Source organism: Amphiura filiformis, chromosome 2 (assembly GCF_039555335.1).
Source record: "Amphiura filiformis chromosome 2, Afil_fr2py, whole genome shotgun sequence".
Taxonomy (NCBI): Eukaryota; Metazoa; Echinodermata; class Ophiuroidea; order Amphilepidida; family Amphiuridae; genus Amphiura; species Amphiura filiformis.
Genome location: NC_092629.1, coordinates 76,590,646 through 76,604,347, shown reverse-complemented (window position 1 = coordinate 76,604,347; position 13,702 = coordinate 76,590,646). Strand labels below are relative to the sequence as shown.

The window sequence follows — 13,702 nt, the reverse complement described above, 5'->3', positions numbered from 1 at the left end:
AAAGGGAAATTTTGTGGCATATCCACTCCACTTTTTATACACATTTTACAATAGAAAACAAACTAAGAAGTATCGGCAAAAGATAAACATTGCATGCATGTCATACTGGCGTATATGTATCACCTTTGCTTCATTCCATAGTGGCTTAAGGTCACCTTCTTACACCACTATGGAATGAAGCCATATAACGCCATAGGGATTACACGGCGGCCGAGGTGTATGGCTAGGGAGATGTTTTGCTTGTTTTCCATATTGTTTTCAATTTACCAGTAATAATATTCTTTATTTCTTTAGAAAGCTAGATAAGGATAAAATCTATTTCTTTTACTGCAGAAATTTAACATCAAGTACAAAGTATAATGAATGTATAATGAATTATAATGAATTATAACAAAGTATAATGAGTGTATAATGAATTATAATGAATTGTAACAAAGTATAATGAATTATAATGAATTATAACAAATTATAATGAATGTGTAATGAACAAAATATAATGAGTGTATAATGAATTATAATGAATTATAACAAAGTAGAATGAATGTATAATGAATTATAACAAAGTCTAATGAATTATAATGAATTATAACAAATTATAATGAATGTGTAATGAATTATAACAAAATATAATGAGTGTATAATGAATTATAATGAATTATAACAAAGTATAATGAATGTATAATGAATTATAATGAATTATAACAAAGTATAATGAATTATAACAAAGTATAATGAATTGTAACAAAGTATAATGAATGTATAATGAATTATAACAAAGTATAATGAGTGTATAATGAATTATAATGAATTATAACCAAGTATAATGAATGTATAATGAATTATAACAAAGTATAATGAATGTCTGACTTACACAACTCGATTTTATAATGTATTAGCATTTCTTCAAACCTGATTTTCTCGAAAAGTTGTTTATTTGCGGTGCCCCACCTTATGCCACTATGGAATGAAGCTGACGACATGTAATTTAACATACTTCTGAATGTTGGCACCTTTTATTACCATTACGCAACTGTTCCTGAAAAAGTGGGCATTTTCCATAAGCAATGCCTTTAATTCTGTTTGTTTGTTTGTTTGTTTTTTCTCTCCATTTTTTAGAGGCAAGAAATTAATAGATCTTCCATATTCTGTCAAAGGCATGGATGTGTCATTCTCAGGGATACTGTCTTATATAGAGGTAAATACATACACACACTCAGTGTTTGAAATATGGCCAAAAAAGCGCAGTGATTTATAGTGCGCTACGCACAGGCACAACGCCTAAACGTTGATCCACAAGCCTCAGCACACTTTACAGGTTGTCGCTGACCACTACGGCCCCACATCATTCCATAAACCATTAAACAACAATTCAGGGACTTTGCTGCTTCAAGAGCGCATACCCTAGACATTCCACAAATAACCATCGCAACCAGGATCAGCTCCCCGAGTTTCGTACGGGTTACAACGAGACAAGATAGCAGTAAGTTCCTTGTCCAGGGGAATTTCAAGCTAACTCAATTTTTCCACGAGAACAAACTAGGCACCACCAGGGTTCGAGCCCGCAACCTCTCGCACCATAGTCAAACGCCTTATCGATTGAGCTAACTTGACTGGGATACTGTCTTATATAGAGGTAAGTACATACACACACTCAGTGATTGAAATATGGCCAAAAATTGTTTGCTTGCCCTCCAGTGGGATTTTTGGGGTGGGTCAGTCGGTTAGAAAAATATATAATTTTTTTAAATGACTCACTACTGTATTATAATAAGCCTGTAGGCAATGAATATTGATCATGTGGAAAGATACCTCAATACTTCACTTCAGACCTTCAATAAGCGAGATACACCATAGAAATGGATTCAATTAGAATGACTCCATACTTACAGGCATAAGATGCCAAATTTATTGGAAACATTGATGCAGAAATGGACAGTTATAAATGTTATAATGAGTTTACAGTACTTAATGATTTTCTTCTTAAGAAAAATGTTGTTGACCAAATTTAGCTTTGAAATAAAATTTAGACACAGAAAAAGTATATAAAAAAACCATTAAAATCATACACTAAAAAAAAAAAAATTTTTTTTTTTAAAGGACCGACCCTGATTTTGGCCAATTTTGGGTTGGTCGGTGGAGGGCAAGTAAATAAATTATTTTTTTTGGCCAAAGGCAGGTCCTCAAGCCAAAACCTTTTAAAGTCACTGCGGGCCCACAATCTTGGAAAAAAGTACTTGGAACGCTTGGCACACTCTGCCGTAAATTCCGTGCAAAATTTCGTATGATCATGGAAATGACGTATATTGTGCTTGGGAACACACATCAATCAAAGCTGGGGACATTGGGAAGCCGCTGAAGACATTGGCATTTATCAACATTGCATGGGGGAAAGGGGGTGACAGTTTTCCGTTATTTACACACAAGCGTTCCAAGACTTATTTCCAAGATTGCAGATATATTCTACCTGTGAAATTCTGTTACCATAGCGGTAAGACAGACTAAACACTGACTGCAATATCGATCTATGGCATTGCTTATTGTTGATTTGCGAGCCTGCATGAAGTCTTCTAAAGTGTCAGAATGTGGATCAGTGTAACATTAAAATTGTACACTTTTTTTTTACACAATTTTGTCCCATGAAAACTGACAAGTGCCTGTAGATTTCATATCCCAAGGGTCCGAATGGCTGTTTAAGATTTCGGCTTATTTCAAGCACTTTACACACTCGTGTTAGAAAATTGCTCCACCCCAACATGTAGTATTGAAATGGGCTTTTCCAGTTGAATTCGTACAACTCATGACATGACCTTAATCTCCCAGACAGAGGGTGTAGATTTCAAACAGAATCCCCATTCAGGTAACCACATTTGAAATTCCCACTTAAGGTCATGTCTTCCACAGGGGTGTATGGATTTCAATTTCAGACCATTTTTAGCTTTAAATAAGGTGTGTTTTGCTAAATTGCGCAATTTTACCCTATTTTGGCCCAAAACACTGTGGTTTTTTTAAACTAAAAAGGCAAATGTACAGGGCAGTTATTCCATTACTTTTTTCTCTTATGATTTTAGGGGGGTATCTCCCCTGCAAAAAATAGGACCAGGAGTCATTTTTGGGACCATGCAGGAGCTCATTTTTAGCATACTTGATATACTTGATATAAGGTTTTTGCCCAATATAAAGTATAGCCAGATACATTACGGCACTGGGAATTGGTTCCCGGTTTATTGTCTAGCATGCAATCTTATTAGCTAACATTGAGATCATCTAAATAGCACTCAACATAGTGCTGCACACAAAAAACTGATCCTCGATATTAAATATTACTGTCCACACTTTCGTTGCGTAAGGCACTTTATCAAACGGATGTTTGAAAATGATCCAGGATTCGTTCCTTCTAACAACGACAACAACAAAATAATCACTAATATGTGACCATCCTCCACAACTGAGCCCGGCTGTCGCCAGTGCCACTTTTGAGATATGCTCCATTGAACTTAAAAATAAACAATAGGAAACAAAGGTTTTCACTACTTAAATGTCAAGTACTATAGACATGATATACATCATTTTAAAGCTAATTTCAAGCAGAATATTTTGGTTGAATATCTCAAAAATGATGATTGGCGACTTCAGGGCTCAGTTGTGCTGGATGGTCACATAATGTGTTTTGGTCATTTTCTAATCTTGTTATTTATTCAGGACTGTGCTCATAAGATGCTGAAGGCAAATGAGTGTACACCAGAGGATCTCTGCTTCTCATTACAGGTATTAACCCCTACCTTTCTTACAGTACCCCTGATTGGTCAATTACATGATCATCTGAGTAACCAATGAAAATACAGCTTTTATATCTCTTAGTAATTGTAAGCTTAATCCACTTATTACTGACTATTCTTACTCGAATTCTTACCACATCGCTGATTGGCTCAATATATGATATATCCCTCTTTGTAACCAATCAAAACAGTTTTTGCAGGTTGATAATTTAGCAGGTGGTACCCACTATAATTGAAGACCGAATTAAAAAGACTATTTTGCGTATGACATCCTGTCAACCAGACCAAAAATGCCATACTGTGCAGGTCAGCAACCAATCAGGCAGCGCCTTTGCCCTGACGTCAGATGCAAACTAGTCTTTATATTAATTGTGTCTATACAGAATACCCATGGGTTTAAGGATTTTTACTTCTGCCCTTTCAAGCAAATTTACAATATCTGCTTAATTTTATCTACTGAATGCTAAATGCATTACCCCCTGTTTGTTCATGCAATATAAAAAAATCACAGGTTTGAGGTTAACAAGGCCATCTATTTTGTAGTTTTTGTTCAAAAAGATACTGTGTTTTGACTTGGTTGAAAAGTGTTCACAAAAAGAGCTACTTTTAAACAAATCCACACATTAATGTAACTTATATTTGTGCTCCTCACAGCTTATACCTTAAAAGTGGACATTTTTGTGCATAACGAAGAGCTTATAAAAAAAAAGGATCAAACAAATCAAACAAATTTGTTGGCCTTTTTTTTTGCACTTTCGCATTCAAGCAGCTACTGTGAAAATAATGATGCACAAATATAATTCTTCTGTTTATAGGTCAATGTCAGGAAGCTTAGAATTGCAAATTTAAAAACAAGTGAAAAAGTTCAAAATTGTATATTTTTTCTTCCTTCAGGATATCATCGTTGGACAGGAAAAACCTCCTATGTGTCATTGGCCCCAGAACATAATTAAAGCACAACCTCCTATGTAACCGCTTGGCAGTTTTGTTTTAAACATGTTCAAGGGCTACTAGTACATATTTTTCTTGCCCAACGACAATATTTGTTTATTTATTTCTTTATCCAGGTCGTCTCGGGTAGCTACATTCAGTGTCATGTCAAACACTGCTATCCAGTATATCAGTTTAAATCACAAATCACTTCTTCTAAAGATGAAATAAAATTATGATTTGTAACATATTATAGATGTAATTCATATTGTGAATATAAATTTAAAAAAAATATTGTTCACACATTTCTCAAGCAACAGCAGGGCTGGCCTTGAAATTGAAGTGGTTTGCTTACATTTGAGGTGATCGCAACATCAGACATGCTCATACGTGATTGGTTGCTCAAAGTCCATGTGATTTCATTTCCGAGCAATTTCTGATGATTTCTGCTTATGGGGTTTGAAAAGGTCCATTCCCCACACATGATAGAGTGTATCAGATACACTATTTGACTCCTCATATGTATTTGTCCTTTCTTTCAGGAAACCTTGTTTGCAATGTTGGTTGAGATCACAGAGAGAGCCATGGCACATTGTGGATCTGATGAAGTACTTATAGTAGGTGGTGTTGGATGTAAGTACTGAAAAAACTTATCAGCTTAGATGACAGAAAAAAACCTGCTTTACTTGCAGACAGATTTTTCAAGTAGGATCAGTTGGTTCTGGAGGCCAAAAATGACCCTAAAATATTATCACAAAATTGAAAAATCTGATTTGATGATTTTTTGCAAACATATTTAGAAAATTTTCTGATTTTTTTTCAAAATATTCCAGTCAAAATTTATCAAATTGGTAGCGTTTAAACCTATACACACAAATAAAATTGTTCACTTACATGAGCTTTCGATACGATGACTCTGTGTCTTTTTCAAACTGATGGTGATTGGGTTATTGATCTGGGATGTCACATGACGAGCTGACGATGTCATGTGACAGAACAGGTTCATAGACCGGAGGTAGCTGGTGGCGGCCTTTGTCCTTGTTGAGTGAATTGGGGTGGCGTCTGATGTTGATGGCTTCCCTAACACCACGGTTAAACCAGTTGGAGTCCAAGCACTTTAACATCCTTCCACGCGATGATGTGTTTCGCGGCTTGATCGTGTTTATCAATATTGCAGGTCCGAAAGGACTCATTTTACATTATTTTACAAAACTAAAAAAAGTAATAAAATTTCTCCAAAAAAATGTGGAGCGATCAAGCAAAATGAGTCGTTTGTTGAGCAAAGTCAGAATTCAGTTTTCATGTGTCATTTGCAGATGAGAGCTTCATTTTGCTCTTAAACACTCCATCAAGATAGAGGTAGTCATTGTGACGTCAACGCCACCATCTTGTAGGTACAGAGTGCCTTGTTGCTACAATCACTGCGTTGACGGTTGACTAAAGAGGTGTGTCACGCGCTGCGACTTCCGCGTAATCGGGGAGGGGGGCTAATGTCTAACACATGACATGTAGAACAACAGTACCCACAAGATGGCAGATCCCATGGAAAAGGCTGATGGCATAAGGTTCCAAAGATATGGTCATTTTATTTTAGTATTGCTCATTTTAGTATTGCTCAGAACATTGAAATACAAAATCAATATTAGCGACAACCGACTCATTGATCACGTCACATGTCGTCAGCCTGCTGTGCTAATTGCATAAGTCATTTTTTTTGTAATTTTGAGAACAAAGAACAAAATGTGGTTCAAGTATGCATCTGTTACATGATCAACCTAATTATTTCAGATTATCAGATTATTCTCTTTCGTTTGTATCATTATCATTTGTGTACATCAATATCAAAATAATGTATCAAAGTTCTTGTGCAAAGATTGGTGAATATGTTTAAATGCATATGCTTGAAACATATTTTGTACTTTGTTCTCAAATTACAAAAAATGACTCGGGCAAAAAGCATAACAGGCTGACGATGTGTAAATGGTGTTAAAACAGAGAAGGTATCTTACAATACAATACAATACAATAAACGGAATTTATATAGCGCCTTAGCATAAGTATGAACAAAGCGCTTTACAATGATCTTAAAGTACAACTTACACTACATCTTAGGCTACACTTAATGTACAACTTAATTAAAAATAAAAAACTTAGTTTGCAAACAAATAGGTTTTCAGATTAGATTTAAAAGTGGCCAGACTATGTGAAGTACGAAATTTTACAGGTAATTTGTTCCAGAGAGCTGGCACAGAATTGCAAAAGGCGTTATTCCCATATGTTGTTTGAGTTCTTTTACATTCAAGCAGACTGCCATCAGCATGTGATCGAAGGAACATACCATCAGAAAATGTGTGAGATTTTAGGAGATTTTGTATGTACAGTGGTGTTGTTTCATGTCTACTTTTATATGCGAATGTGAGTAGTTTGTAGGTAATACGCTAATTAACTGGAAGCCAGTGAAGCTCTTTCAGCAGAGGAGTGGTGTGTTCCATACGGTTTGCCTTGAAAACAAGTCTGGCAGCTCTGTTTTGTATCTTTTGTAGTTTTTGTGTGTTTTTTACAGTTGTTCCATATAATAAAGAGTTACAATAATCAATTCCAGAAATAACAAGTGAGCGGACAGCATGGTTGCAAGTATCTTGATCAATATAACAGCGAATGCGTCCTATATTACGAAGATGATAATTTAAAGAGTGAGAGACAGCAGATATTTGAGATGACATAGACATGGTTGAATCAAAAAGAACTCCAAGGTTGCGTACAGAATCAGATGGTTTGATAATTGTTCCACATACGTTAAGAGTTGGTTCATATATATATTTCAAATTATATGCAGAGCTAGCAACAAAGAATTCGGTTTTATCTTCATTAAGTTTAAGCTTATTTACATTCATCCAATTCTTGATTTCAGCAATACATGATTCCAATTTGAAAAGAGCAGTTACACTATCTCCCGGTATGCGGGGATTAAATTCTGTATATAATTGCGTATCGTCTGCGTATATGTGATAGTTCAATCTGTGTTTCTGGATAATTTTTCCGAGTGGGTATGTGTAGTAGCTAAACATCCCAGGACCTACCACTGATCCCTGGGGTAGACCAAATTCCATTGTTTGAGTTTTAGAAAAATCACCACCTATACCAACTTGGCTATTGCGTCCTTTGAGGTAGGAGAGTATCCAGGATCGCACGGCTCCATTATTTGCCAAGAGATTTTTCGAGTCTATCATTCAAAATATCAAAATCAATAGTGTCAAAAGCTGCACTCAGATCTAATAATACAAGATAAACAGCTTTTTTGTTGTCCAAAGCACATAGAATACCATTTTTCACTTTCAGAAGAGCAGTTTCTGTTCCATGATTGGGCTTGTAAGCAGATTGGTAAGGCTCCAGCAAACTATTTGTAGACATATGGGAAAACACCTGTGACATAACACATTTTTCCATAATTTTTGAAAAACATTTAATATTGGAGACAGGCCTATAATTTTTAAGTTCATTAGGGTCCAGGGTTGCTTTCTTTATGATAGGGGTGACAATAGCTTGTTTCAAGGAGTTGGGAAAAGTGCCAGACTTTAGTGATATGTTAATAACTGTAGTTAAGGTGGGAATAATTGATGACATGCATTGCTTGAGTAGCCAGGTTGGAATAACGTCAAGAGAACAATTCTTATTTGGTAATTTGCATATAATTTTTTTGACGATTTCTTCCTCTACCAAATTAAATTCTTGCATTGACTGTATTTGATTGAGTTCTTGAACTTCTGTATGTATTTGGATGTTATCTTACACTTCCCACAATGCATTTCTTTCATTTCAATTTTCTGTACTGATTTGCTATCTAGTGCAACATGGGTCGAAAGTGACAAAATGTACCTCAATGAACAGCACATCGAGATGTTGCAAAATATATTTATTGTCTAGTATAATGACCCATGTTGAGCCAGTCTATTCTCAATATGAAAACAAAAGATTCTGTACAAAGCAATAGGAGTGTTATTTGATGTAATGAGTGATACATCATGTTGCAAAGGATTCTGGGAAGGGTAAGATATCTTTTCTGGAGTTATAAATTTCTAAACCCCAGGTTTTTTAGCGGTTGGGTCAGGATCACATTCAGGCTACGCCCCTGAAAGATCTTCATTAATGATTGGTATCTACCCATTAGGCTCCGAATCAGGACCTGCAGTGCAGAACCTCCTTCTCCAAATCAGTTCTTCTGGGGTGAACCAAACCTGCTTGGTTATCAATTAATCAGTGACAAGGTTATCTCTCAATCTGCTAATTGATGCAATAACATTAAACCTGTCAAATTCTTTTTTTAATTCATTTTTTGAAAACCTGCATTGCTCACCCTACTAAAATTAATGGGTTGGGTTATAAGTAACCCCACCCCAACACCACCCCATTTGCAACTGTTACTCGATCTCCTAAACTTTTACTTTTCTAAAATTTGCTTACTTAAGCTTGAATATAAGGATTGATTTGATATTAGCAACCACCAGTGATCCATCACGTGTCATGGACAAATCACAGGGATTGTGCAATCCCTTGGCTATGCATTGTAGGAATGTACCTGTGGAACTGTATTTATGAATGTGGCCTTCATTATAGACACCAAATATACCTGGATCCATTGCGATATATATGTTGTCCTCATCGTCACACACTATCCCACGTGGTGGAGACCGGTCTGTCCCGTTTGTGTCACCTTCGTATTGTTGCATCCTAGGTTTGAACCTAAACATCTCTTTACCTGTGTAATCAATTGCTGCGACCCTACATCTAGTTAATTGTGACCCGAATAATGGTTGCGCTAACGGAACAAACTGAATCAGAATTTGCTTCTTGCTGTTTACAGTCATTCTGGGTTGAAAACCAATTGCTGGTACCCACTCAATGGTACTGACTACCTCCCCATCATGACATGAATGTATCGTGATCTTTTTACGCTCACAGCTACCAACCAAAACATTCCCGTCTCCATCTGTAGTCATACACCGTATGATGTTGCGGTTATGGTATATTGTGAAATCATCTTGAGGTGTAAATGTACTGAAACGATGGAGGTACTTCCCATCCTCATCAAACACATAGACAAACACACCCCAATCGAGTAACACACAAATGTGTCCGAGTGATGATACGCAAACAAAATGGATAGTATTTAGATCCGCGTCTACATCGGGTAATTTCAGCTTCGTTTTGCTTTTTCCATCACTGTCGCAAAGATAGAGCCAGACTCCAACTGACACAACCATGTCCCCATTTGGGCAGCATGCAACTTTCTGGCTGAGAAGTAGTTTCCCTTGATATCGTGGATGGATTTCTTTGTCAAGTGACCAACTGCATAGTGCTGCATATGTATAAATAAATAAGAGACAATTTTATATTTATAGGGGATGAAAAAATAAGCAATGTTGTAAGACATTTCATGATTTGAATAAAAATGTAAACATTAGACAATAAGCTTTAAAATGATACAAAAATTGTATAAATAGCACTTTTCAATATATGGATAATTTTGTAAATGATACCTTGATATTTTTGCCAAATTACTGTTCTGAGTAATGGGCCAATTAGTTTCCTGCCTTACACAGGATTGAATAGGGATTATCATAGTTCAACTGTTATTTATTGATTGAATAATCCTCTTTTTAATAAATACTTTCAAGGAATTGAAAGTCCACTTAGTCCCACAGTCAAATACCATGAAATAAAGAATTCCAAAATGTCAGAATTGGAGAAGGGAATGTCATCTTTAAAGACCTATAACTCAAAAAACATGTCTGGCGACTTGTTCCAGGTTTTGTTTAAGCTGGTCATATATGTTTTGACTGAAATTGATTGATTTTTACTGAATTTTTGTAAAGCTTTCTGTGATTTTTTAGGGTCATAATGATAAAATTTTGCATCTTCTAGAAGGTGATAATTGCTCATTACTGTAAAATTGTCACCCTTCTCACTTCGCTCAACAAAAATTAGTGGACTCTTTTTAAGGGATCTAGAATGAGCGTTTATGGCGTTTCGACAGTATTTTTTGTGGGACATGAGAGCACCTCAGGCGTATCGAATTGCATTCTGAATCTGAAGCATGTCTTTCTGATATCAAATAATTTTCTTTTTTTTTGAAATTCACGATATAATACAAATTTTATGACATATTATTAAATTTTGATATTTTTCACATTTTGGAGATATAACAGTCCTCAAAGTAAATTTTATAAATTTAATGATATAGTCTTAAAGTGTTGATGATATACATTATATTTAATAATAAAGTCTTAAAGTGTATGTAGCTGGGAGGAAAAGTCGGCGATCAATTGAAAATTTTGACCTTTTTCATTATTGAAGATATGGATTTTTCCCAAGAAAGACCTAATTTTTTTGGTGCTTTGGGAAAAAAATCCATATCTTCAATCTGAAAAAGGTCAACATTTTCAAATGATCGGGTTTTTCATCCCACCCATACACGTTACATGTAGGTAGAAATCATCAGATTTATAAAGTTTACTTTGAGTACTGTTAAATGGGCAATTCCAAGCAACATCATTCCGCAATGCGACTTTTGCACATGATTTCTTTTTAATTCAGCAGCCAATTAGGAAGGTGAATAGTATAATGCTATCTATTTTGGGTAAGTGAAAGATTAAGGTGGAAGAAACTTTTCCAAACGACCCTAATTTGCATATATGCAAACATCGCGTTGCGGAATGATGCTTGGAATTGCCCAAATATCAAAAATATCAATTTTTAATGATTTGCCATAAAATGTGTATTACATTGCAAATTTCAAAAAATCAAAATTATTTGATATCAGAAGGCCATTCTTCGTATTCAGAATGCAATTGATATGTCTGATGTGCTCTAATGTCCCACAATAAATACTGTCCAAACGTTCATACCCCTTCTCTTAAGGAAATGGAAAATATTCCAATTTTAAAAACAACTGAATGATATTTTCCTTTTTCCTTCCTTTCATTTTTTCTTCCTTCATGTCCAACCAGTCCTGACTTAATCATGACTCATGACACCACTCAAATATAGACAGGGCTGAGGGCAATTTTCCCTGAAAATCCCAAAATAGCTCACAAAAATTAAATTATGTGAGCAATTTTTAATAGCATGTAGCCCTTAAACAGGTAGCCCCATCTGGCCAGTTCTCCACAGAAGAACTGGCAATACACTTGTTACTTTGATGACAAGCAGAACAGAATTTACATGGATAAATTTTAACCTTGACTAATTCCTCAAGGAAGTTGAACCAAAAGTGGCGCTTTCACTTTAAAACAGGTAGCCCGGTCTGGCCAGTTCTCCACAGAAGAACTGGCAATACACCTGTTACTTTGATGACAGACAGAACAGAATTTACATGGATAAATTTTAACCTTGACTAATTCAAAAAACTATTTTGAGGCTTGCGGTTCTAAGTAAATAAAAAAAGATAGAAAAATCCTGCCAAAAAGTATCCCAAAAATTTTAAATTTACAGGGCTTTTTTTCAAAAGTAGGGATATACCTGACAGTAAAAGCTAACATTTTATGGAGAAAAAAAAGGAAATGTTACAATGGCTTGAATTAAAATGTTACATTTAGTCGAGCAATTAATCAGAATATTTTGTACATAAAATCCAATTACCATTCACACTCATCACTATGGCTCTAATTGTAGGTCGTTGTTTTGGGTCGCTATTCCAACACTGTTGCATAATGCCAGATAGCTCTTCTGGGCAGCTTTCAGGTACAGATGGCTTGGCTCCATTGCGAACTTCAAAGACCACCGTGCCATTCCAATTGCGGAAATGGTGGTTTCCTTGTGCAGATCTCTAGTAGCAGCATCCCATATGCCCATATATCGGCTGGTCTTGAGTAGATAGCCCTTACAAGATCATTCCCAACCAGAATTTCTGGTGCCATGTAGCGATAGGTTCCTTTCATGCCGGATGTTGTCTGAGACTCTTCTATCTCACGTGCAAGACCAAAATCACACAACTTCAAGAGGTTGTCTTGAAAGAGAAGGCAGTTTTTGGGCTTGATGTCCCTGTGCAGGAAGTTCTGTCCATGGAGATATTGAATGGCTACAGCTGACTCCTTGGCCCATTTCTTTTGTAGTTCATATGGAAGAGGCTTTGATGGATCTTTCAAGTAATCATGGAGTGATCCATTGGGTGTGTATTCCATCAGAATAAGGTCAGTAGGTCCTGCTTTGCAAGTTCCTAGCAATTTTATTATATTTGGATGTTGGAGTTGACTCATGACTTTAACTTCTCTCTCTCCTAAGTCAAAGACTACACTTTTGGCTGCAGCTTCTGTGTATCCTTTGTAAGGTTTCTTGAAGGATACACGCTTAACTAGACCAAATCCACCTTCTCCAATTTTTTCATGGAACTCAATATTCTTGAGTTCAAGTTTGGCAGCTGAGGCTCCCATTTTGATGTTGATGATGATTCTGTATATAAGATACAAAAGGTACTATGTTAGTAGCAGTAAGTCAACACCATAGGGTGCCTACTTAAATCGCTTGCTACAGCTTGGAAAATCATGCTGCCAAAAATTAAACTAAGGGGGGATCATCAAGCTTATAGCCTTATTTCTGTATTTTGGTTACTTTTTGGTGCAGGATGCGTATCCCCATTACCTAGTTTACTTTTCTACTATCTGCGATGTATAGTTACAGAGGTATAACTGATAAACCAATTTTACAGGACTATTGCCATTTAGACCTGTAACTTTTTTGCCTCGTAACATATTAACTATTCACCTCAGATAAAAACTGCCTGAAGCTAGACAAATAATTTGGCACAAGTTTCATGAAAATCGGAGCAACGTTAATTTTTGACCCCTGTACAAATTGAATATTGACCTTCGACCCTTTTTGGCACATAAGACCGCAACCACAGATCGTACATTAACAAAATTTATATATTTGTGATCCTTACACCCAGACGGCTAATTTGATATGGAGCATGTTTAATTTTTGACCCCTGTATAAACCTA

The 13,702-nt window shown here is 35.8% G+C and overlaps 2 protein-coding genes across 2 annotated transcripts in view; one reads left to right on the top strand and one right to left on the bottom strand.

Moving 5' to 3' along the window:
- LOC140146640 (probable tRNA N6-adenosine threonylcarbamoyltransferase) overlaps window positions 1-13,702 on the top strand; it is a 50,533-nt gene that overhangs the window by 25,142 nt on the left and 11,689 nt on the right. The window contains exons 9-11 of the mRNA XM_072168512.1: window positions 1,117-1,195; window positions 3,700-3,765; window positions 5,249-5,339. Coding sequence (XP_072024613.1) covers window positions 1,117-1,195; window positions 3,700-3,765; window positions 5,249-5,339 — 236 coding nt within the window. The remainder of the gene's footprint in view (window positions 1-1,116; window positions 1,196-3,699; window positions 3,766-5,248; window positions 5,340-13,702) is intronic.
- Window positions 8,016-12,475, bottom strand: LOC140146632 (uncharacterized). Its single transcript, XM_072168503.1, has 2 exons — window positions 12,345-12,475; window positions 8,016-10,062 (listed from the first exon to the last, which is right to left on the bottom strand). The coding sequence occupies exons 1-2, from the start codon at window positions 12,412-12,414 to the stop codon at window positions 9,164-9,166; spliced, it is 969 nt and encodes a 322-aa protein (XP_072024604.1). The 5' UTR covers window positions 12,415-12,475; the 3' UTR covers window positions 8,016-9,163.

Coding starts and splice junctions, on each gene's coding strand:
- LOC140146632 (XM_072168503.1), bottom strand. CDS start 12,414: ATGCAACAGTGTTGGAATAGCGACCCAAAACAACGACCTACAATTAGA. Junction 10,063..12,344: donor CATAGTGATGAGTGTGAATG/GTAATTGGATTT, acceptor ATACATATGCAG/CACTATGCAGTTGGTCACTT.